The 21,928-nt window shown below is 42.4% G+C and overlaps 1 protein-coding gene across 1 annotated transcript; it reads right to left on the bottom strand.

Moving 5' to 3' along the window:
• Nucleotides 1-459: 459 nt before the first annotated feature.
• On the bottom strand, nucleotides 460-16,643 carry LOC149288261 (vigilin-like). Its single transcript, XM_089491942.1, has 27 exons — nucleotides 16,595-16,643; nucleotides 15,448-15,548; nucleotides 15,207-15,364; nucleotides 14,137-14,352; nucleotides 12,334-12,540; nucleotides 11,744-11,959; nucleotides 9,856-10,062; nucleotides 9,410-9,517; nucleotides 9,030-9,134; nucleotides 8,673-8,751; nucleotides 7,855-7,994; nucleotides 7,378-7,482; nucleotides 7,187-7,300; nucleotides 6,593-6,679; nucleotides 6,357-6,488; nucleotides 5,902-6,120; nucleotides 5,357-5,578; nucleotides 4,986-5,204; nucleotides 4,466-4,610; nucleotides 4,196-4,338; nucleotides 3,947-4,051; nucleotides 3,403-3,537; nucleotides 3,007-3,150; nucleotides 2,167-2,346; nucleotides 1,761-1,877; nucleotides 1,094-1,228; nucleotides 460-594 (listed from the first exon to the last, which is right to left on the bottom strand). Exons 2-27 carry the CDS (start codon nucleotides 15,521-15,523, stop codon nucleotides 460-462), a joined length of 3,849 nt encoding a protein of 1,282 aa, XP_089348068.1. The 5' UTR covers nucleotides 15,524-15,548; nucleotides 16,595-16,643.
• Between the last annotated feature and the right edge of the window lie 5,285 nt (nucleotides 16,644-21,928).

Consider the following 21,928-nt stretch of genomic DNA (forward strand, 5'->3'; position numbering starts at 1 on the left):
CAAGTATGGCTGCACACTTCCAGATGTCAGACACGTTTTCTCCCACAAAACGAGCATTTATCCAAATACATCAAGCAGTTGTAACCCATTATACAATGAATATAGGTCCCAAAAACAGAGAGAATCTTTGTAAAATGACGTTAAACCACTGAGACCAAGCACCACAGAAAGTGAACATGGCAGAAGGAGCGGGTCACGATGGAAGCAGCTCTGGATGGAAGTGTGAAGATAACTTCACATCACTTGTCACGTGAATGCAGTTACATATACATTTTCCAATGAAATGCAGATTTAATCCCGTCAGTGAGAAACCAGAAAGGAGTGCCAGATAAATCCCTGCGCAGGAAATGGCGGGAGTGACTCGGTACAAACAATCCTGGGATGCAAGGGAGGAAAGGGGCAGAGAGGGGGAACAACAAGATGACTGGGGCAAGTGAATCTGACACAGGAACTGGAGAATTAACAGGAAGCAGACATGTCTGCAGGCAGGAGGCCTTTCCCACCACCATGCCTCTTGGGACCCCAAGGAGAGGTTTTGTGGGCGACTGGTGCTCCAAAGCTGGGGAAATCCTCTGAGCTGGTCATGTCAGGAGCCTAAACAGAAAAAATAATTATGGCAAATGCTATAAGAAGGTAGTTTCACAATAGTGTTGAGAGTTTTTAATCTTTCATTTTGTGAATACATTGCTGTGGATCATAAAAGATCATCTTAGATTAATGAAGAATCCCGTGCTGCCCTGAATAATGTATGGTTCAAAGTAAATCTCATTGTAACTATACATAATGGAGCCCACCGAGTTGGTCTAAAAGTGGATACAGGAACTGGCAAACTCAGCTTTAGTAAATAATGCCCACATCAGGAGAACTGTGACTATTCGTGTATCCCCTTATGTTCCTCTGAAGCTTGCCATGTGTTTTTGCTCAGGGTGTTGGCTTACTGTGTGCAGTAAAGAAACCCAAGTGCTGTAAAATTATTGTATAGTCTAAAGATGGCAAGACTCCTGGAATTAAGACCATGTTCTCCATCCACCATCTAGTTGGTGCCCAGCTGTCCTGACATTTATTTCACTCGCAGGCTAACACAATTACGTACCTTCTCGTTGCTGCCTCCTGCTGCCCATGGTGCATCTCGGACAACAAAGCCCTTGGATGGTTGGGGCTTGCCATCTTCCTGAGAAGAGGATTTCATGTAAGACTGCATCACCTCGCTCTCCGCTACATCAGTCATCTAGAATGTGACGGGGAAAGATTATGAAATACTCACTGCTAGGTGTGTCAGAATGCATAATATTATTTTAATGATCGGTTTGTCTCAATAGTTTTGGTCTCCTCCTTATTCATTAAGTTTGGTCTTAAATGATTTCAGTTTCCAGCATTAACATTCAAATATTATGGTACAAGGGTACAATATCCAGGCAGTGGTTGCATATATTGCTGGATACTGCACAACAATGAAAATTCTCCAATACAATGTAAATGAGGCAGACATCTACACACCAGGGCCCTCCTCATCTGTTTCTGTATGTCTAATTGGTATGTTATAAACTACTTATGTCCCGTTTACCCATTCTACAGTGTTATAACATGGCATATATCGCCAGTAACTCCTCTCCCACACACTAGGATCAGGGAGAGGCAATAGCACCAAACCTAGGAGAGTACAGCATTACTGCCATCTTCAGAACTCATTCATAACAGTTTCTAAGGACACTGTTGCAGCAGTCTTGATTCCCAAGACCATTCCAGTTCGGTACACTTACATATTCCTCCTCCAGGTTCAACAAGTGATAAATTGCTTCCTCCACATCATCGGGTTTGCCCATCACAGTCACACAGTTGGGATCAGAAGCACCACTCTGAGGGAAGCGGATATCCACCTTTCAAGGAAAATAAAAGCTGTTAAAGCTGTGCAGTAAAAATGTGGAAATACTAAATCCACGTCAGTTGTAGTTAAACACAAAAAAGTATAAGCTATGCTCAGGCAGTCAAAGCTATTGAACGACCAATACAAGCATTCACTGGTTGATTACTGGTAGGGTGCTGGATAACTATCATACGCTCAAGAGCTGTAGACAGGAAGACCCACTCTTACACATCATATTACAACAGCTACCACGGCAAAATGATAATCAGCCAGACTAACGAAGCCTTGCCCACGAATCTCACCTTAAACTCATCCATGATCTTGCGTATTGCTTTTCCCCGTGCGCCGATTATGCGGGCATGGACACGGTGGTCCAAGGTGAGATCCTCAGAAACCATTTGTTCCAGGTCACCAACAATGTGCATGATTGCATCTCTGGCAGATTCTGTATTTCTTTCATAACCGGTGATCATAATCTGATCCTAAAAATAAAATAAGTGTTCTGAATGCATGAACGATAAATGGGGTAAAATGGACTGCTCCCACAAACTGCAGTACAAGTACTTTCTCATCTGAACTTTATCACATACCTTTCCCAACATAAAGTAAATGACACTAGCCTCTGAAGAGGAAACTAAGATGCAAGTACAAAAGGGATCTAACAAAGCACTATAGGGAAGAATATTTCAAAGAAGGAGAAATGTTAAGACAAGAGGCTCAGATTAAAAATGTAAGAAGGTTTTACTGCTGGGAGTCTGCTCCACTTGACTACTAACCTTAAAGTAAAGTGGTAGTGGTGTTAATACAGGGAAGGCATTTGAACAGGCATGCCTATCCTGAATACGATGGGTCAAAGCTTGATGACAAATTAAATAGATCTACAAAGATATAGTTGTACTAGGGACAACATGATGCTTCAGCTATTATTTAACCTGAGATAGAACTGCAAACGTTTACCGATAGATAGATTATTAACGATTCCAAATTAAAATCTAAATTTAGGGATCCATGTATGAAAAATAGCTTAAGCTCAGGGGTAAAAATAGCCAAAATGGTACACAAGAGCACATAGCCCAATAGAAGCTAAAATAACTCTGCAACTACAGGTGTGTTGCCAAAGTATTTACATTTCAAAACATTACCTGGTTCTCATCATTCTTGTCTGGAAACTGGATGTTGACATCATGCTCTGTGCGGATCTGGCTAATGACCGCTCCCTTACGGCCAATGATCTTTGGATGGAACTTGGGATCTACTGAGATCAGCAACTTAAAACTGCGAAGAGCCTAGAAGAGATTACTATGGTGACTAAAAGTGTATATATGCCCTAATACGAAGATAACTCCCAGAAATTTATACTGCTGTAGGTAAGAGTCTAACTTCAGAATCAAGGATTAGAGGCACATTTACCAGCAGTAAAAAACACAATATTATACCAGACCATTTTTAAGATGATGAAAGAGTCTACATACACATAAATACACACACTCCGCACATTCTAAACAAGAGTATCAAATAAGGAAAGTGAACCGACTCACCCTGTCCTCTTGCTCCGCTTGTAGCTCGCGCACTCTGTCCAGAAGGCCAGCTTTGGCACGCTCCAGATTGGTAGAGAGGCCAGTGATGGTTATTATGTCACACTGCAATTCAGGGGCTGGCACCTGGATATTGACCTGAGGAAGGAGAGAATATGATATATAAAAAAGTTCTAGGTGTAGCACATCCCAAATAAAAATTTACCATTCAGGTCAAAGCCTAACTTAGTCCATACTTTCCCTTTACAGTGTACTTTCAATTAAAAAAATTCCCTCATCACAATTAACACCAACAACAAATTATCACGTGGACATTTGAGTCAAATAGGTAATTCATGGAATAGTACACACCAAATATATAAATAAAACGGATAAAACACACAAAAACCCTGTTACAGCATATAGTTTATCCAGGCAAACATTTGCTGTGTGTATGACAAATTTGATAAGATATGTGCTGTAAGGATAGTATAGAACTCCAAGTAGCCTAGAAGGCCAGTGAGATGTTTTAGATTAAGCCATTGTAGGATGTATATTGGTCACGTACCTCAAACTCATCCATCATCTTGCGAATGCCACTTCCTTTCTGCCCGATGATGTAACGATGTAGATCATATGGGACCTCAACCTCAATGCTGACAGGAACAAGAGCCTAAAAAGCAGACATTACGGGTTAACAAGATCTTTTAAGGTTATACGGTACACCTTATAAGACACGTGGACCTTTGAACCACAAGCTCAAGACAGAACAGAGTCTATACTGCGATTATGTATCTTAGTTCCAACCGCGACTTACCCTCAGAGCTTCGGTAGCTGCGTCACACCTCTCCTTGCGTCCAGAGATTGTGATAATATCACATTTTTTGGGGGATTCAGGGTCAGCCTTAGGCTCTGGAGCTTCCTCGCCGTTCTCTTGAGCTGGTAAATCTACATTGGGGGCTGAACACAGAAAAGGCAGAATATTAACCGGAACGCATACCAACTACAGAGGAAAGGTTAAATTTTAGTTTGACCCACAACAGTAAGACTAATTAACCCCCCCCCCAAAAAAAACAAATAAACTTACCACCCTGAGGATTCTCTTCACGGTCAGGGAACTTAATCTGCACATTATATTCCCGCGTTATCTGCTGGATTCGAGACCCTTTAGGACCCATGATGGACCGATGATATTTCTGAGGGATCATGCACTCAACAGTGATCTGTGCCTCCTGTGAAGGGAGAACAAGAGGACCCACAGATCATCGCAGGTTTGTTCGGCCATTATATTTCAGAATACATTGTAGCTTTTGCCAGTCACAAAACAGATGAAGAAAAGGTCAAGACCTCAGACACCAGTTAAAGGTGAACCTACAACCTTCACAGATTTTATCATTCGACTCCATCAGAACAAACCATACTTTGTACTTGTTTTTCCCAATTCATGTAACAGTTTTGTAGACATGTAAGCTTAAATGTAAGGTACTATAGAGCGTGAAGTAGAGTTTTATGGCATAAGGTGAGAAACCTAGCCTATTTTAATCAAGCACCATTACAAAAAAGTGTGGATTTGCGTGTATAACTTAGAGCAGGATTATAACTCTTACCAGGTCCTCAATGATGTCCGTGATCCTTTTTTTGGCAGCCTCCACACATTCCTTCGCCCCTTTGAGTGTGACACGGTCACTTTGTACTCCAGAACGTGGGAAGCTGACAGTTACGCCACCATACTCCTCAGCGATGTCCCTTAGCACCTGTCCTCTGCGAATCACAAAGTGGCGATGGTGTTTGGGCTCCACAGCCATTGTGTCTTCAACAATATTATCCTGCAGAACAAGGGTCATCGGTCACTCAAGGGAACCTTATCGATACAAGCAGTTTCAAACCCTTTACATGAAGTTTCCCATATAAATAATTACATTACATTTGTAGCACTGTTAGAGTCACATAAGAAACTAGTAATATAAAAAAGTCTCACCAAACCCCTTATCAGGTTCTCCAGCTCCGTCTGGGCCTCTTTAACTGCCTCCTCTGTGCCCACAATGGTGATGATCTGCTGGTCCTTGTCATCCGCAGTGGGGAATATGATGCGGGCCCCTGTCTGGTCACGCACTTTGCGGATGTTAACGCCACCTTTGCCAATCAGAAACTTGTGGTACTCTGGTTTTGCCCGGAGCTCTGCAGTGAAACTTTTTATTTGCTAAAAAGAAAACCAGAATACTATTACAACGAAGAAATCCCTCTTCCAGTATCAGTACCGTGCTCAAGCAAAAAAGGTAAGACACTTCAAAACAAACAAAAAACTTTATATAGTAGGAGTCCATTCTGTATTATCTGGTTTTTGCTCAGTTCTGCAAACATGAGTATTGAGTTAAAAATAAGTTGGCTTAAAGCTTTTTTCTACATAACAATAGCTGCAGAAGCTCTGTAATATTACATCTTAGAAGGCTACAAGCATTTCTCCATTTAGGATGCTGGCTTCAATGCTCAACTGTGTGGTTATCTCCTTGAGGTTCTGCTCACCTTCTCTTCAGCAAGCTGCAGCAGCTGTTTCTTGGCCCTGTCCACGTCCTGCGCAGGTCCCCTGATGATCACCGTATCGCTGCCCGAGCCTTCGCTGGGAAAGTGAATATGCACTCCCCCACACTCCTCCATTATTGAGCGGATAAAGCGTCCCTTGGCTCCAATGAGCGAGTTATGTAGCTTGGATGGAATGCTCACCTCCAGTTCAGCAATGTTTGCCTAGAAAAATAGTCACGTTTACTGTCTACAGAGTACCTGGGAATAATTGGCATGACATGTATGCACCAAGAGTATAAAACTTGGTTAAGATATTCTTTGGATTTTGATAAAACCCATAAGTTCCCCCACCCACTCTGCAGTTTGCTTTAGCACGCTTGTGTGACACTGGCACAGGAACAAAGCCACACAATCAGAAAACTAAGATTATCTAGTTTTATAGAGCACTAAAGACTAACCAGTTCTTTCTGAATCGCCAGGATTCTCTCTCGCGCAGCCTCGCAATTCGCTTTCTTGCCAGTGATCACAATCATTTCTGAGTTGCTGTTCTCAGCCGGCAGGTCAATCTTAGTGTTACATTCTTCTCGGATCTACAAGAGATCAAGGGTTTTGTTTTTTTTTAAAGTTTTTTTTTTTTGTATACTTTTAAGCATTCAGTTAGAAAGTACAGAAAGGTTCAAGACTGGAAATTTACCTTCTTGATGTTGGCACCACCTTTTCCAATGATGTTCTTGTGGAACTGCTTAAAGATTGGCACTGAGATGGAATAACTGTTCTCCGTCTATAAGAAGATCATGAGAAAAGAGTTTTACAAATCTAGTTAATGCAAGTGTCACTTCACACAGTTACTATGAAGATCCTATATGTGGATTCTGTACACAAATGGGGACAAATCCAAAGTTTGACTTCACCCACAAATGATAGAAAAGCCAAACATACCTGGGCTCTCCCTAAGGAGGATCCCTTTACAATTTATTTATTAGTTTTTTGGTTTTTTTTTTTTTAAACAAAAGTCGAAAACATTTCAACAGTTCATCATCACTGATAATTACGAAGGATGAACCCAGTTTGCTTTTTATTTTTAACAAAAAAACAGTAAGCTGGTGATGCAAGTTGGCCATTTTATCACACCAATACTTTAGTGAACAAACCAAGACTTTTTGGAGGATGGGATGAACAATTTTGATATGTCTATTGAAGTAGAAGTTTAATTCACTACATTAACTGCCTCCATGAGCCTAGCAAAAAGCGTTTGGGGGAAGGGGCACACAGGGCCCAAGAGCCTTACCATCTCAGTAACCATCTTCTGCAGGTATTTGGTACACTTCTCCACCTCATTCTTGGGCCCTCGCAATTGTACGATGTCACTCTTGTGAGCTGGGTCTGGGAAATTAATGATGACCTAAGAAAAGCAGCAAATACGTCAGATATGTGACTACATCGAATAAAAAGAAAGAATCGATAGGTCTGTATACTCACCTCTGGGAACTTTTCACGGATCTCCCGGATTCGCTCTCCCTTTTGGCCAATTATTGTTCGATGGAATTTTTGATCGATTATCAAATCCTTTGTGCGTTCGTTCTCCTACAGGCAGCAAACAAATGATTCTACACATTTCCTTAGAGCCGATCAAACGTGCGCATATGTATACTCTGATAAGACAACTACAGGTTGACAGGATTTTCATTAAATGTATTGGTTGATTATAGCACCCTCGTTCTAAAGCACCGTACAATGGGATTTACAGAAACAAAGGTTAGGACGGTCCTACTCAAGTTTACAATCTAGAAGTTTGTTAAGACAGTACTTTAAATAGCTGCTCCAAGATAAACCATAGTAAGAAGTCAAGCTATTTTTTTTTTTGTTGCCAGTCCGCACTAAGATGAATGGGTCCTTTCCAGCGGCAATTATCTAACCTGATACACAGCCCTGGCAAACTGTACAGCAAGTTCTTACCATACGAGATGCCAATTCCAACAGCTCCTTCTTGGCTTGCTGCACCCCCTGGGGGTCACCCTCAATCCGGATCTGATTGCTCTTTTCACTGTCCTGGGGAATCCGCACAGAGACTTTGTACTGATCCTTAATTCTGTTAACTGAAACACCAAGTGTCATTTAGTGGACACATCATGTTTAAACTACACTATGTATAATAAATATATGTACCAAGCAATACAGCTTCAATAAAACAATTAAGAGGAAACAAGGGGTTTGAAAGTTCTTGAGACTCTTAAAAGGGGGTTAATGTTCTTAATAGTTAAGTGGCATTTGTTGATTTTAGCTAACCCATTAGCTCATTGATGCTTAAAGCTGTATTACCAGGTTTATGTCTGACAGCTTGAGCTTTGAACATAATACCATCAGAGGTCATCTGAATCAAAAACAGACATTTTAGTTGACTACTGAACCTACAGTCTAGAACGCTGATCTGTGCCCCATACGGATGCACTTCTGTAGTGGGAAACGTGGAATGGTGTTAAATAGAATACCAAATTTGACACACTGAAAGGCTACTTCTAAGTAGGAGATTGCTGGACAGTTGCAATGTCAACCCATCAACTTGATACCAGGCGAGCTTTCTCTGTAACATGAGCGGTCTAATACACAGTAAACTGGCAAGATTTCTTGAGTGACCCTAATAGGGAAACTACACATTATGGAGGCTGCACTCATGCCTTCTTGTAAGCGAAGCTTGCAGGATTGGCACTGTGAAGAATTTAGTGAATAGGACCCTTAGATCAAGGTACAGCCTGAAGTGTCCCCCATTCACTCACTGTTTGCTCCGCTCTTTCCAATAAGATGCCTGTGAAATCGGTGATCAATATTTATCTCCGTGAAATCCATACGGGAAATCTATATGAAAAGAGATAATCACAAGTCTGATATTAACAGGCATGTCTTTACCCAAATTAAACTCCAGTTCAGTTGCCTCCGTTACCACGACATCTGTAGCGGATATATACTCATGTAATGTACAAATACACTCAAATGGGAGCAGGTCGCTTCACATTAAGGTCCACCAGAAAAGCCCAATGCGTATCGTATTTAGTATACTTATTCTTTGATTTGGGTTCGTTAAGAGAATTATTGTAATAAACAGCAGCCAGAAACACACATTAACAGCTCCTTACCAGGTCTCTGACAAGAGCTTCCATCTGCTGCTGAGCTATTGTCACATCTTCTGTGGGGCCTTCTAAAGAGATCTTATCCTCTCCTTCTGTAAACTCAATATGCACCTAGAAGCAAAAATGCAATAGGTATGAGACACCAATCGAAATAAGTGAATATTAAAGCCAGTGTCCTTAACATAGGATTTGGACATGCCATGCAGTGCAACATAAGGAACTCCCTTAAAGAAAATAAAACTTATAGTTGCCCATGGTACATCAGGTTACAGAATGTATAATCTGTAAATTCGTCAAGGAAGGTAGGATCTGTGGAACAGAGCTCATTCACCCGAGGTGTTACTACCCTTGGTTTAAGCTGCACCATAAAGATATTAGATGCTTACCTTTGGTATTTGCTGTGTGATCTTTGCCAGGTTCTGTCCTTTTTTGCCAATGATGAATCGGTGCAGCCATGAGGGAGCAGAGACAGTGGCCACTGTAAAGCTGTTAGCCTATAGAGGAGACATGACATATCTAAGTTGCCATTTGGATAGGTTGAACATGTATCAGTAGATATCAGCATTTCAGATGTCCATTTTGTATTTTTTTTTTTTTTATTAAATTCATCCTGCAGGTTTCCAAACAAGCAAAACACAACACTAATATACATTTAGACTCTATAAAATGCATTACGCAGACTAGTTCCAGGGTGAGGCCCTATCGTGTCTCCCTGCGTCCCACCGCTTCATGGAGTGGTTGGGGAGATTGAACGCAGCAGCAAGTTTGAGGCGCTGCCCTGGATTAAGCCTAGGACAGCACTGAATGGTATACATTAACACACAAAACTTACCTTCGCATAAACTTCTGTCAGAGCTTGGCCCAATTTTTCAGGCTCTCCCCGCAGGATGACAGTCTCTGAGCTGCTGTCACTAGGTGGAATCTCTACAGACACCCCTGTGCGCTCCAAGATTTCCTGTAGACTGTTGCCCTTGGGTCCAATCACATACTTGTGCTGAGACTTCTTCACCTCCACAGCAATGCTGGTTGTTTTCTTCTTCTACAGGGAGAGAGTCAGACATGTTAGACCACATGGTACAAGGATGGCAGGCATTTTTCAATTTGTTTCTATTTACATGGACACCATATGGTCTACAAGATGTGCCCAAGAGAAGCATTTTGAAAAAGAGCCCAAACTTAGATAAGTAAATGAAACCTTTGGAATTACCAGTTTTTCGGCATTAATAGTTAATAAAATGTGATCTACATCAAAGTCACAAGTATAGCCAATGTGCTTAAGCTAATAACACAAGCAATGATAACCTTGCATGTCTTTATTGAACACACCCATTAAACAATCAAAAAGTAAGTGAACCATTGGAGTAACGGGTCAAACCTGCTTTGGCATCAATAACCTCAAACAAGCTCTTCCGGTAATCGCCGATCCGACCAGCGCAACATTCAGGGGGAATTTTAGACTATTCTTCGTTACAGAACGGCTTAAGCTCAGCCATGTTTCTAGGATGTCTGGTGTGAACAGAATCTGGAATAGACTAAGGTCTGGGCTCTGAGTCAGCAACTTTAAGACTCATTTTCTTTGAAGCCATTCTGTAGTAGATCTACTTTGAAGTTTTGGGACACTGACCTGCTGCATCACCAAACTTATACTGAGCGTCAGCTGGTAGATAGACATAATATTATGCTGCATGACGCTGATAAACTTGGGAATTTGTTGTCCCCTTTGATGATGGCAAGTTACCCATATCAGCCTCAATCGTGATGCTTCTTCCACGGTTATGTGTTCATGTGGGTACGTGGTGCTCTTTTCACACCAGACACAGAGCTGCGCGTTATTCCCAAACAATTCAACCTTCGTTAAATCAGACCACAGAAGATCTTTCCAGTAGTGTTGTGGAGTGTCAAGGTGCTCTTTAACATCAGTATTCGGCTGAAGTTTGCCAAAGTGTAGAGCAGCGGCTTCCACGTCCTTCCATTGACTCCAGGCCCGTTCAATGTTCTGCATACGGTAGATTCATAAGCAGATGTTAACCACTTCCAATGGTTCCTTTAAGCCTTTAGTTGTGATCCTAGAGTGGTTTACCTCAATAAGCATTCTGCCCTCGGAGTCAACTTGGCTGGGCACCCACTTCTAGGGAGAGTAAGCAATTTGTCTAACTGTGGACTGATAAATATGTAAACCGATTACTTTGTAACCTTTTCCAGCTCTACGCAAATCATCAAATCTTGACAAAGTCTTGAGATTTCTTCTTTTCATGCTTCTTTTAAAAACACATCCAATTGAGCCGATTGGCTTCAGCACTTGAGCAACCTGGATTTCAATTTGCTTTTGTTGAGGTTTTTAGCCTAGGGGTTCACATGCTTTTCCAACCCACACTGTGAATGTTGTTTTCAATATGGACAAGAATACAAAATAAATTGTGTTCAAACAGACTGCAGCTGTTCATTATTGTAGCTAAGATGAAGATTGTATTTTAAGACAACTTTATATATAAACACTGGTAATGCCAAAGGGTTTACTTACTTTTTCTTGCCACTGTACATAAATAACCTCAAAGGCTGGCTAAAAGACTAAATTGATGAGTGGTACCATCAACAGGTTCTTTGCCATGTTAGCAGGCAAGCGTTCCAGAACATGGATGCTACAGACTAATTCACCAGGGTGCGTGAAAGCCCAGGGATAGTCCTGCATGGCAGATATTAAAACTGCAGGGAAGGCTCACCTTCTCCTCATAGATCTGTCTGATTCTTGCCACAGCCTGAGCCAACTGTTCCTTCTCCCCTGTGCACACGATTTCAGTCTTGTTGACGCTGGGTGGAGGGATGTTTATCCTTGTTCCAGTCTCTTGCATGATCTCATTTACTACTTTGTTGTGGGGTCCCGCAATGAATGGGTGGTAGGCTTTTTCAACCTCAAATCGTTCCACTGCTCTCTTATCCTGAAGCAGAACAAAAACAAAATGAACATGCAGCACAGGAACAACATTCATAAGCTATAGCTGAAGCAGAATACATTTGATTAGACATTCACATGTAATTAAAGCGGCTCTCACACTGCAGGAAGCAGAAAATCATAAATGCACAGCATCAAATTAGAAGCGAGATGCTTAACAGATAAGACCATAGCGATACGGGGAACCTCAGCAACGAGCTTGGAATGCTAAACAAACGAACACCACTGGCCCCAGGGTTTTGGGAGAAGATCCTTAACCCCTTAATGACAAACACCGTACATGTACAGGCTCAAAATGCATGGTTTCCAATGGGTTTAGGGACCGCCCATTGTCCTTTAGGGGTCAAGCTCCATTCTTACCTGCTCGGCTGAGATGAGCAGGATCTCATGCCTCGCCTTCTCAATGCCCTCTTTGGTGCCAGTAATCTTGATCTGGTTACTGGCATCTTCGGGCCGAGGGATTTGGATCTTGGTAGCGGTTTTCAGTTCCAGGTCCTGCAGCTTCTCTCCGTTCTTGCCAATTACAAACCGATGGTGCTCTTTGGGGATAGCGACCGAGGCAGAAGCCTGAAAACAGCAAGAACAACAAGAAACCAGTCAGCTCTACGTTCCTTCTAGGTGTACCAATACTAGCTTTAAGGCATGGCGCACCTAAAGGGTGTCAAGAAAAGCTACACAGTTAAAAATGCACAGTACTAAACGACAGTTGGCTGTTCCTGTATAATATATAGCTAAAAACAGTGAGTATTCTTGAAAAATTACCCAAACAATCCATTTTGTAGGAATAGCAGCTGCAAACACTCAAACCTCAAAAAAGAAAGTGAAATCTGAGAATTGACAAACTTACAGAATTTCTGGGGGAAAAAAACCAAAAACCCATCTTATACTACATTACTGCTTTGCTACCATGATACAATTCTCATGGTTCTAAGTCACACTGAGGCCAAACGCACGTCAACAATTACACGCAACGTAGGTTCACAGCTACCTGTGCTACACAACGGGGAAGCTCCTGATGACGTCTCTCCCTAAGATAACCCTGAGAGAATGACATCGGACGGACTTTGTGGCCTTTACCATCATCTCAAGTAGTAAATACCCCCATAGGGACAATGTTAACTACATCACATTGCCAGCAGCAGAGCAACATACAGTGCCTTTTCTTTTTAGCGCGTGTCACAGTAACTTATAGTTTCAGTTAAAAACAAATTTAAACAAAACATTAAAGTGCGTCAAAGGGGAATATGAGGCTCTCAATATGGAACACGGACTTGTTACAGATGAATGAAGCTTTTAATGGGAACAAAAAACCTGAGATCCCAATACTTACAGCCAACTTGCTCCTACCCGGTAGCCACATTTTATATTCATCAGTATAAGCATGTTGCATAAGGGATGAATTACATTAAATACATTAACTGATGCTATACAGCCACTTAAAAATTATACCAATACCGTCATCCATAAGGAACACAATAAGCTTTGGAAACAGCCATCCATTAGGACACTACGCAATTTAAATGTGCCAGTTTCCCTCACTTCCTCTATAATTTACCGAACTAAAAAAAACTTATCACAGGACATGAATCAACTGCGAAGCACAACATCACTGTCTACTTATAACCAGACACGTGGTCTGTGCCACTCTGGATGGGACCATCTAAGAAAAATCTAGTTTTAGTATACGAATGGAGAAGTGGAACCTTGAGGATATGTCAAGGTCATTCTCATAACTGCAAGAAGTGTTACATTTCTCTGGTATTCTCTTCGTTATACTACATTGCTATGATCAGTTGCCCGTAATTTCTTCTGTATCCTAGTGAAAAGGAAAAATTTCTACTCCTTAATTCTATGCAGCCATTGTCACTAGTAAAAGGTTAATGCAGAATTTTAATTCCCCACAGACTCATCTTAAATTGGTCTTGGTGGAATGATGTTGCATCAGCATCACAAATACATTGTTCCCACCGCAACAAACCCTCAGACACACCACCAACTCCCTTTAGCAATTATATATATATATATATATATACACACATACATATATATATATATACACACACACACACACACACATTGTATATTATATATATGCATACATACTTTAAAACAGTAGAGATGTGGTGCTAACAACCAATACACATGGCAGGCTTGAACTCGTACCTGTGTCTGCAGCCGGGTAACTATCTCTTTGCGAGCCTTCATGACAGAGTCGAGTTTTCCAGATACCATTATGGATAAGCCTTGGTCCTTGGCCAGAGAGAGTTCCAACTGAGCGCCGGTCTTCTGCATGATGTCTAAACAGATCTTTGCCTGCTCGCCCTCCCCAAACTGAGCCATGTCCTTGTATCTACGCTCCTCCAAGGGAACATGGAACACCTAGGAAAGGAGTAACAGTGGATTGAGTCGCTATTTGCAGCACATTTTGATACTGGCCATTGAACACTTTTTTTTTTATCTCAAGCAGCCACATAACCTACCTGGTAACCCTACAATTTACTAACAAACGGCACAGGTACTATCACTATCAGACACTATGCTCTTAAGGACTACCGGTAGTAACAGTAGTAAAGATTCCAGTTGTGATCGCACATTTGCCAGTCTTTACTGTGGACATCTTGCATTGAATTAACAGGCCAAGTTTTCTTTAGTGAGGTCAGTTCACGTTAACCTCTTCTACACCTATTTAATGACCAATATCTTTTTATTATTATGATTTGATCACATTCTCTAAGGTGCCCGACGCCGACTACACGAGTCTCAGATGAATATCACATCACGAAAATAAAACGCAGGCTCTTTCATAATATATTCACACATTGCACATCCTGTCATACTAAAATGAGGGACATTTGGTGAGAAGTAATTGTTAAAGTAATGCCCATAACTGGTATATGTTTGAGAATATAGTAGCCCCCCCTCGCCTGGAAAGCCTCAGAACTGCCGTGCTGTTAAAACATCAAGTCACAATAAGACTTCCAATTATTACAAAAGTCCTCGTTCATCTTGCTTTAAGTTTTTCTTTACCAAGAGGAAAGTTTTGTTTAAAATAAGGAAAGATTAAGAACTCCAGTTTGAAGAGAACTAATCACTTCATCATAAGTGATGACGAGCCTGTTTACACGATAAGCCATTCTTAAGTTTCATTTAAATAATGCATTACAATTTGCTTTCCATTCATTCTGTGACGGAAACCAACTAGCCCAATATACGGCAGCCATAGGCCAGCTTACCTGAGTGATAACGGAAGACTTGATTGGCCGAATCTTGCTCCAAGCTCCAGCGGGCTCAGAATGATTCTCATTGCCAAGAGATTTTTCTGGGAGGGGTGGGAATGCATCTTTGTAAGTTGGGGGATCCGTCTCATCCTCAGATGCTCCAACAGTAGCCACTGTAAGAACCAAAGGAGTTGTGAATGTCATCAATGATCAGGCCAAGGAATTATCTACGAGCGGAGTCCAAAAAGTAACCAACCTCTGACCGGCGGCTGCGTCAGCCCGCTGCGATGTTCATCAAAGCTTTCCTGGGTTAGAACCGCCACCGAGCTCATTGTCCCACGCAAATCCGTGTAACCACTGAAAGTCACAAAGCCGTTGCTTTTGAGGGTACCCAAATTACAGTCTTAGCAGGTCATATCAGTGCTCAGTTTTACAGTTCAGTAACCTGTCACTTGTAATATCGACAACTAAATACCTGCGTATGCTAGGGCTAGGATTAACGGTAAAAAGAAAAAAAAAAAGGGAAATAAGTTCCTTACATCGAAATACACCCTTTTACAATTAGCTTATTAGAAATCATCAGTTCCACCTATATGTAAAATGCGTGCATGGATGCAAACTTCTCCTAAAGATGGCAGCACCCAAGAATAGTAAATAGCATCTATATTTTAAGAGTCATGCTGCATAAAGAGGTTGTAGACCAACCTCAAGCCATCGTGTCACACGCATAAAGCAGATTTATAGCAAGTTCAACCACCATCAATGACACTTGTCAAAACAAACTTAAAAAGTGGAATGATGCCAAATATTTGAACATAATTATAACATTTACACAATGGCAAAGGGAACGAGTTCACAGATTAAGTCATTTTCCCCTTTAGGCATTAACCCCTTAAGGACAATGGGCGGTCCCTAAACCCATTGAAAGCAATGCATTTTGAGCCCGTACATGTACGGGCTTTGTCATTAAGGGGTTAAAGCACAACCTTCCAATGATTATTACTACTAGCTTAGTGGGAAGGCATGCAAACATTTTAATCTCCTTAACAGCCTATATTCATTTTCACGTGGCTGTCGTGGAGATGTCGGATGTTAACTTCACCGACACCCTATACAATCCTGCTCTGATTATACATGCATCAAAATGGTTAAAACCGTACATAACGAAATAGTAACAGGCACACTATAGAGCGATTAACATTTCCACATTCCGAATCAGAGCTCCTGCAGGTTTAAAATCGCCCGCTAATTCAGGAACTAGGACACACTTAATTTGATGCGGGGCGTATTCGACGTGTTCCATTAAGCCGGCGCGATGCGTTTTACATCCATTGGAAATGCAAAAAAAACTAATCGGGAACGCAGAACCAGGTTAGGCGAGTCCAAGCGGATGATGCACTTACCAGCTAAAGGGTCAAAAGCCAGAAAGTCCGTCCGGTGAGCTGAGTGCTTCTATCAGCCTGCCAGCTTCTACAAAGAAAATAATTATTATAATAATAATAATAAATGTGCACTCCTTATCAACTCCGTTACCACTACTTGCTAAAGTCACTAAAACCTGAGCCAAACAAGACCATTTTATTTCAATGAGAAAGCGACTGCCAGCTGTTCAAAGGCTTTTAGAACGGATTTCTCCATTTCTCTCCTACTCACATTTGGACCTTCAAGGAAAACAGCTTTTAATGTTTTAAGAATCAAGGCTGATCAGTCTTTAGGACCACTTACAGAACACACACACACACACTTCTACCTGCTGCACATAAAGCTGTGGTCTACATGCCCCATTTCTGCAAGACGTTCCTAGAGTTAAGCTAGATTTGATTAGGCTGTCGGAAGTTTCCTGCCAGATGTTGGAAAGCAAGCATGAAACTAACCATGGTCATGTGATCTACCGAAATCCTACCGCACAAGTAACTTGGGAGGGGGGGGGGGGGGGGGGAGTCATAGGTTTTTATTCATTGTGCCACTGACCTATTAAGTGCAGATATAATTTATCCATATTCGAACCACAATTTTTGTGATGGGGTTACTTGGCATTAATCGGTGCACACATGCCATGCAGGATTATGTGTCACCGCTCAGGTACTTAAAGTGTTAATAAGACTGGATAAACACGCAGCGGTGTCCCTCCACTGCTTTCAATAAAGCACCGCGAGGATTAATGCAGATGTGTTTCTATGTCTCTGGAGTAGAACCGAAGTCTCAGGGAATAACAGATGCTTTGCTTGTAGGAATCCCCCTAGAGTTGCCTTTTTGGACAGTTAGAAGCAGAACGTGTCGCCACAGGACCCAACGGGACGGGGAACATTTCATCCTGCTGGCGATCTCACAACCGTCACAGATACATCGCCGAACAGGGAGCTGAAAAATGCTTTACTATTACCCATAGAGTGGGATTGCCCAACCCCATGCCTACAAATACGGGTCCATTGTGCTGAACGTTTCAATATTGTCCTAATTGCAACGATTCCGACGAAACCATCAGCCCTTTAAGCACATGCTGGATCTCCCCAGAAGAGACAAAACCGTAGTGCATCCAGAAAGTATTCTTCACTTCCCCGAGTCTCGCACCCAAGAAGTATTCTACCCTTCCCAGAGTCTCTCGTCCAAAAAGTATTCTACCCTTCCCAGAGTCTCTCGTCCAAAAAGTATTCTACCCTTCCCAGAGTCTCTCGTCCAAAAAGTATTCTACCCTTCCCAGAGTCTCTCGTCCAAAAAGTATTCTACCCTTCCCAGAGTCTCTCGTCCAAAAAGTATTCCACCCTTCCCAGAGTCTCTCGTCCAAAAAGTATTCCACCCTTCCCAGAGTCTCTCGTCCAAAAAGTATTCTACCCTTCCCAGAGTCTCTCGTCCAAAAAGTATTCTACCCTTCCCAGAGTCTCTCGTCCAAAAAGTATTCTACCCTTCCCAGAGTCTCTCGTCCAAAAAGTATTCTACCCTTCCCAGAGTCTCTCGTCCAAAAAGTATTCTACCCTTCCCAGAGTCTCTCGTCCAAAAAGTATTCTACCCTTCCCAGAGCCTCGCATCCTAATGATCAAAAAGGTTGTATCAAGTAATGCCTTAATTAGCAGGCCGCGGGTATAAACACAACGTATTTATAGACACACGCGGAGATTTAGGTGCTTTTCATGCGTACGTCTAGTGTGCCTAAGTTACTCAAGCAGGCAAAAGCCTGGAAAATCAAGAAAAAACCTGTTTGGTCAACAACGGAGCTGAGCGTTTCAACACAAAGAAATCTTACCTATAGGCTATTTTATGGGTTCTAAAATGATCATTCCCATCTGAAACATTTAGCAGCAATGTACGTGTTAAATAAAATTAAAAAACCACAAGTATAGGTTTATCAGATCACTCGGACAGACCTCATCAGAAAAAAATAAATAAATAAAGCATGATCTGTGCGACACCAAAGTTTGATCCACACATCTGATCGACACGTGGACTGTCTGCGGCTCCAGTCACTATATACAGAGGATGAGGGGAAGTTTTATTTGGGGGTCCGTGTGCCGGACCACTGCTGGGTTACTGTGGCCGGCAGACTGTCGGCAGGTGTGATGTACGATGAGGAGGAGGCTCACTCTTACAGCACTGAGCGGGGTTAAGCGGGACAGGCCCCCTCTGTATTGCCACCTCAGCACAGCCAGCATTACCGGTATGGGGGAAGGGACAACTTAAAGGGCCAGAGTCCCACAGAAAACACAGCTGTTTAACCCCTTCAAGCCTTGCAATGTTCTGGGAATCTCTACACCGAGTGTATTGAGAAAAGGTTTGAAATACAGAGCTCTGCTGAACTTCAAAACAATCTCTTAATCACATCATCGAGCATCCGCCAGTTCCAGGTCGACGACAAAGCATCTGAAATCAAACATCTGCACAGTACTAGGTCTAGAGAATCACAAGAAAAGAGTAAAGATCGCAGAATAATGAAGTCAGCCTAAAATGAAATTAAAACAGTTTATGTACTAAGAAATCAGGTCGATATGGCTGCCACTACATGTTACACAACATATTCCTGTTCTACTTTCACAAAAAGGTAGAGAAGGCAGGGAATTCGGACAGCATTCTGGAGACAGAACAGAGCTTAACGGTGAGAACCCATAGAAGGCCTTCAAAAGGCAGCCGGCATTAAAGCATTTACTACCCATAAGCACCATGTCGACAAGGCAAACACTGCAAGGGTAGTGCAGACAGGGAGCGTTTTCCCAAAACTCTGGGTTATTGCCGGCCTCACAATAAGAATGGCGGACAGAGTTCTTGTCAGCGAGATGTCCGAGATGTGGCCCTCCAGATGTGGGACTCATCTCTCAACACATTCTGATTAATTGGCACTATGGTATCCGTCCCATCCCCCCCTCCCATATACAAACACTATCAGTGACCTCTGCACCACAGAAGCAAAGACAAGTCATACAGAACATCAGGGAATGAATTGCCCTTCCCAACAACCACACCGAACAAAAGGGGTATCTGGGCTGGAGACGCGAGCTGCACTGTGGAATTAAGTAACGGTACTCCATTTATATGGCACAATCATATACTGAAGCGCTGTACACAAAGAAAATAAAACAGTAACTGGAGTACATTAGTAAATCAGAGCCCTACCAACACGGCGAGAAAAGTGTTAAAACCCCAAAGAAACGCTACAAGACATAACTTTCCCATTTAAGCCGCAAATTGCAAATGAAGGGTTTGGCAACACGCAAGCCGTACTTTTAAGGCACTTTAATAAGCAGGCTATTAGTCTAGCTTGTAATATACATTATCATTAATGGTACTTTACATATCACACGCATGTTCAGACTAGAAAATAGCATCTTACCAGACTATGCCACTACTTATAAGGAGAGAAACACTTGGACTACTTTCCACAATGGGATATACAGGTAAAGGCTTAAGGTTACGGCTACGGAAAAAAACCCGGAAAAAAATATATGTACACAAAAAATACAAAAGCACTTTTTTAATTGTAACAGTCTGCGTTGCGACAGTACAGCGGGGAAATATTTGTATAGCGACAGCTCACTTTTAAAAAAGGTAAATATATTTGCATAATGGGTCATGTATAGCATTCACAGAAGTGAAGGGCTCTTAACAAGCTAGAGACCCCTTCGCTGACAACTCAAGCAAGTAGTCCGCTCTTTCACTGGCTGGGGTTGCGTCACAGACTGCTGGCTGCGAGATGGATTAGAGGATTTCAGCTCCCCCTCTCCTAACTCAGCATTTCCCTCCCTCCTTCCCCAGGCCTCTTTCTATGCCAACGTCACCACTTCAGGACCAGTTCAGACTCCTTACTCGGGACATCGCTGGACTTGCTCAGGACCGCAAACAAATAAGCAATTGAGGGGAAGAAACAAGCATTTCAATCAATCTCCAACTAGAGCAGCAAATCCCGATTGCAGGAAGTGCACAGATAAAAGCGGCGTGCTGTGAGCAACCGATAATATACTAGTGATCTACACACCTAAACCATTAACGCAGCGTCTCTAACCAGGTTACTGAACATCATCTACACAACCCCCTCCATATTGGAAAATTGTACAGATGCAGAGCAGACAGTTTTCTAAAGTATTTCCATATGGAATCTCTCAGAGGAGCTTCTGTTGCCAAAACTTGGCTTAAGGAATGAAAGTTTTTTTTGGGAGGGGGCTACATCGGCTAAGCAGCAAAAAACTATTAAAAGCCAATAAATGCCCGCTGGCAGCGAACTATAATATGGCTTATTAATCGGTGTTTTTCTCTGAACACAAATTACACTTGTGTGCTTTCCTGCCATTTACCTTAATGGGAAGTGTATACATTTACAACATGAACACAACCGGACGCGCACACAGATCTTACATCCCTACTCACACTACATCAGAGATGGGCAGACGGCCCGTACCTGGTCACAGCGCCCGTGACAAGGATCAGGAAGTCACTGTGGGGTATGGGGCATTTCATCTGATTCGCAGCAACGATAACATAGAACCAGATTGCATGCAAAACTTGGGACCATATAAAGAAAATATAAATATATAAATGACGGTGTGTCTGAAGCATTAAAATAGTACTTAATTTCCAGTCCCACTTGTTTATCCAATAGCAAAGAGCCTCGGGAGTGCCTGGCAGGTCTCTGCCCTCAGGAGAGGTTGAAGAATGTGTGCAATCATCCACGTATACGTTAAAGGCATCGGGGCCTCTGTTTCGGATACACTTACAGCCCCAGCGTGCATCGCACTATATCCGCATACAGAGCGGGTTACAGCTAAAATCACAGAGCTGGGAAACATGTCGGGTGATACTAATCACATCAACGCTTTACGGTACGCGATGTGTACACATATAAAGCACACGCTCGCTATCAGAGTATTCATGGGGTAAGAGAACAGCTGCTGCCATCCGAAGGGACAAATCCTGCTAAGAGAGCCGTCAGCCCCTTTCTGAATAGCCCAGAGCGGCATAATACCGAGGCTACTACACGTAACGCCACCGACCGGTGCACGTACTTTAGCCCCATGTTTACTCCACGTAAGCAGCAGCAGCCGCCCTCCCCCTGATCAGATTCTTCACAGCCAGTCACAGAGACCTCGCAATCCTCCCCACACAAACTCCCCGTTATCACGGATCTGACACCCAAATCTCTCTCCCCGTTAATAGTACTTGGTCCGGTACTCTCGCCCTTAACCCAGACTCACTCCGTGTCCCGATCCGCTGACTGCCGGGGAAAGCTGCGGCCGCCTCCTACAACACTTATATAG

This window comes from Sceloporus occidentalis, unplaced genomic scaffold (genome assembly GCF_023333645.1).
Source record: "Sceloporus occidentalis isolate IW3139 unplaced genomic scaffold, rSceOcc1.0.p SCAF_53, whole genome shotgun sequence".
NCBI lineage: Eukaryota > Metazoa > Chordata > Lepidosauria > Squamata > Phrynosomatidae > Sceloporus > Sceloporus occidentalis.

Excerpts from the sequence above, each read along its gene's own strand:
- LOC149288261 (XM_089491942.1), bottom strand. The coding sequence starts at position 15,523 with ATGAGCTCGGTGGCGGTTCTAACCCAGGAAAGCTTTGATGAACATCGC. Across the intron at positions 6,680-7,186 it reads AGAAGATGGTTACTGAGATG|ACGGAGAACAGTTATTCCAT; the intron begins GTAAGGCTCTTG and ends ATCTTCTTATAG. Across the intron at positions 4,611-4,985 it reads CGGACATCATTGAGGACCTG|GAGGCACAGATCACTGTTGA; the intron begins GTAAGAGTTATA and ends CTCCCTTCACAG.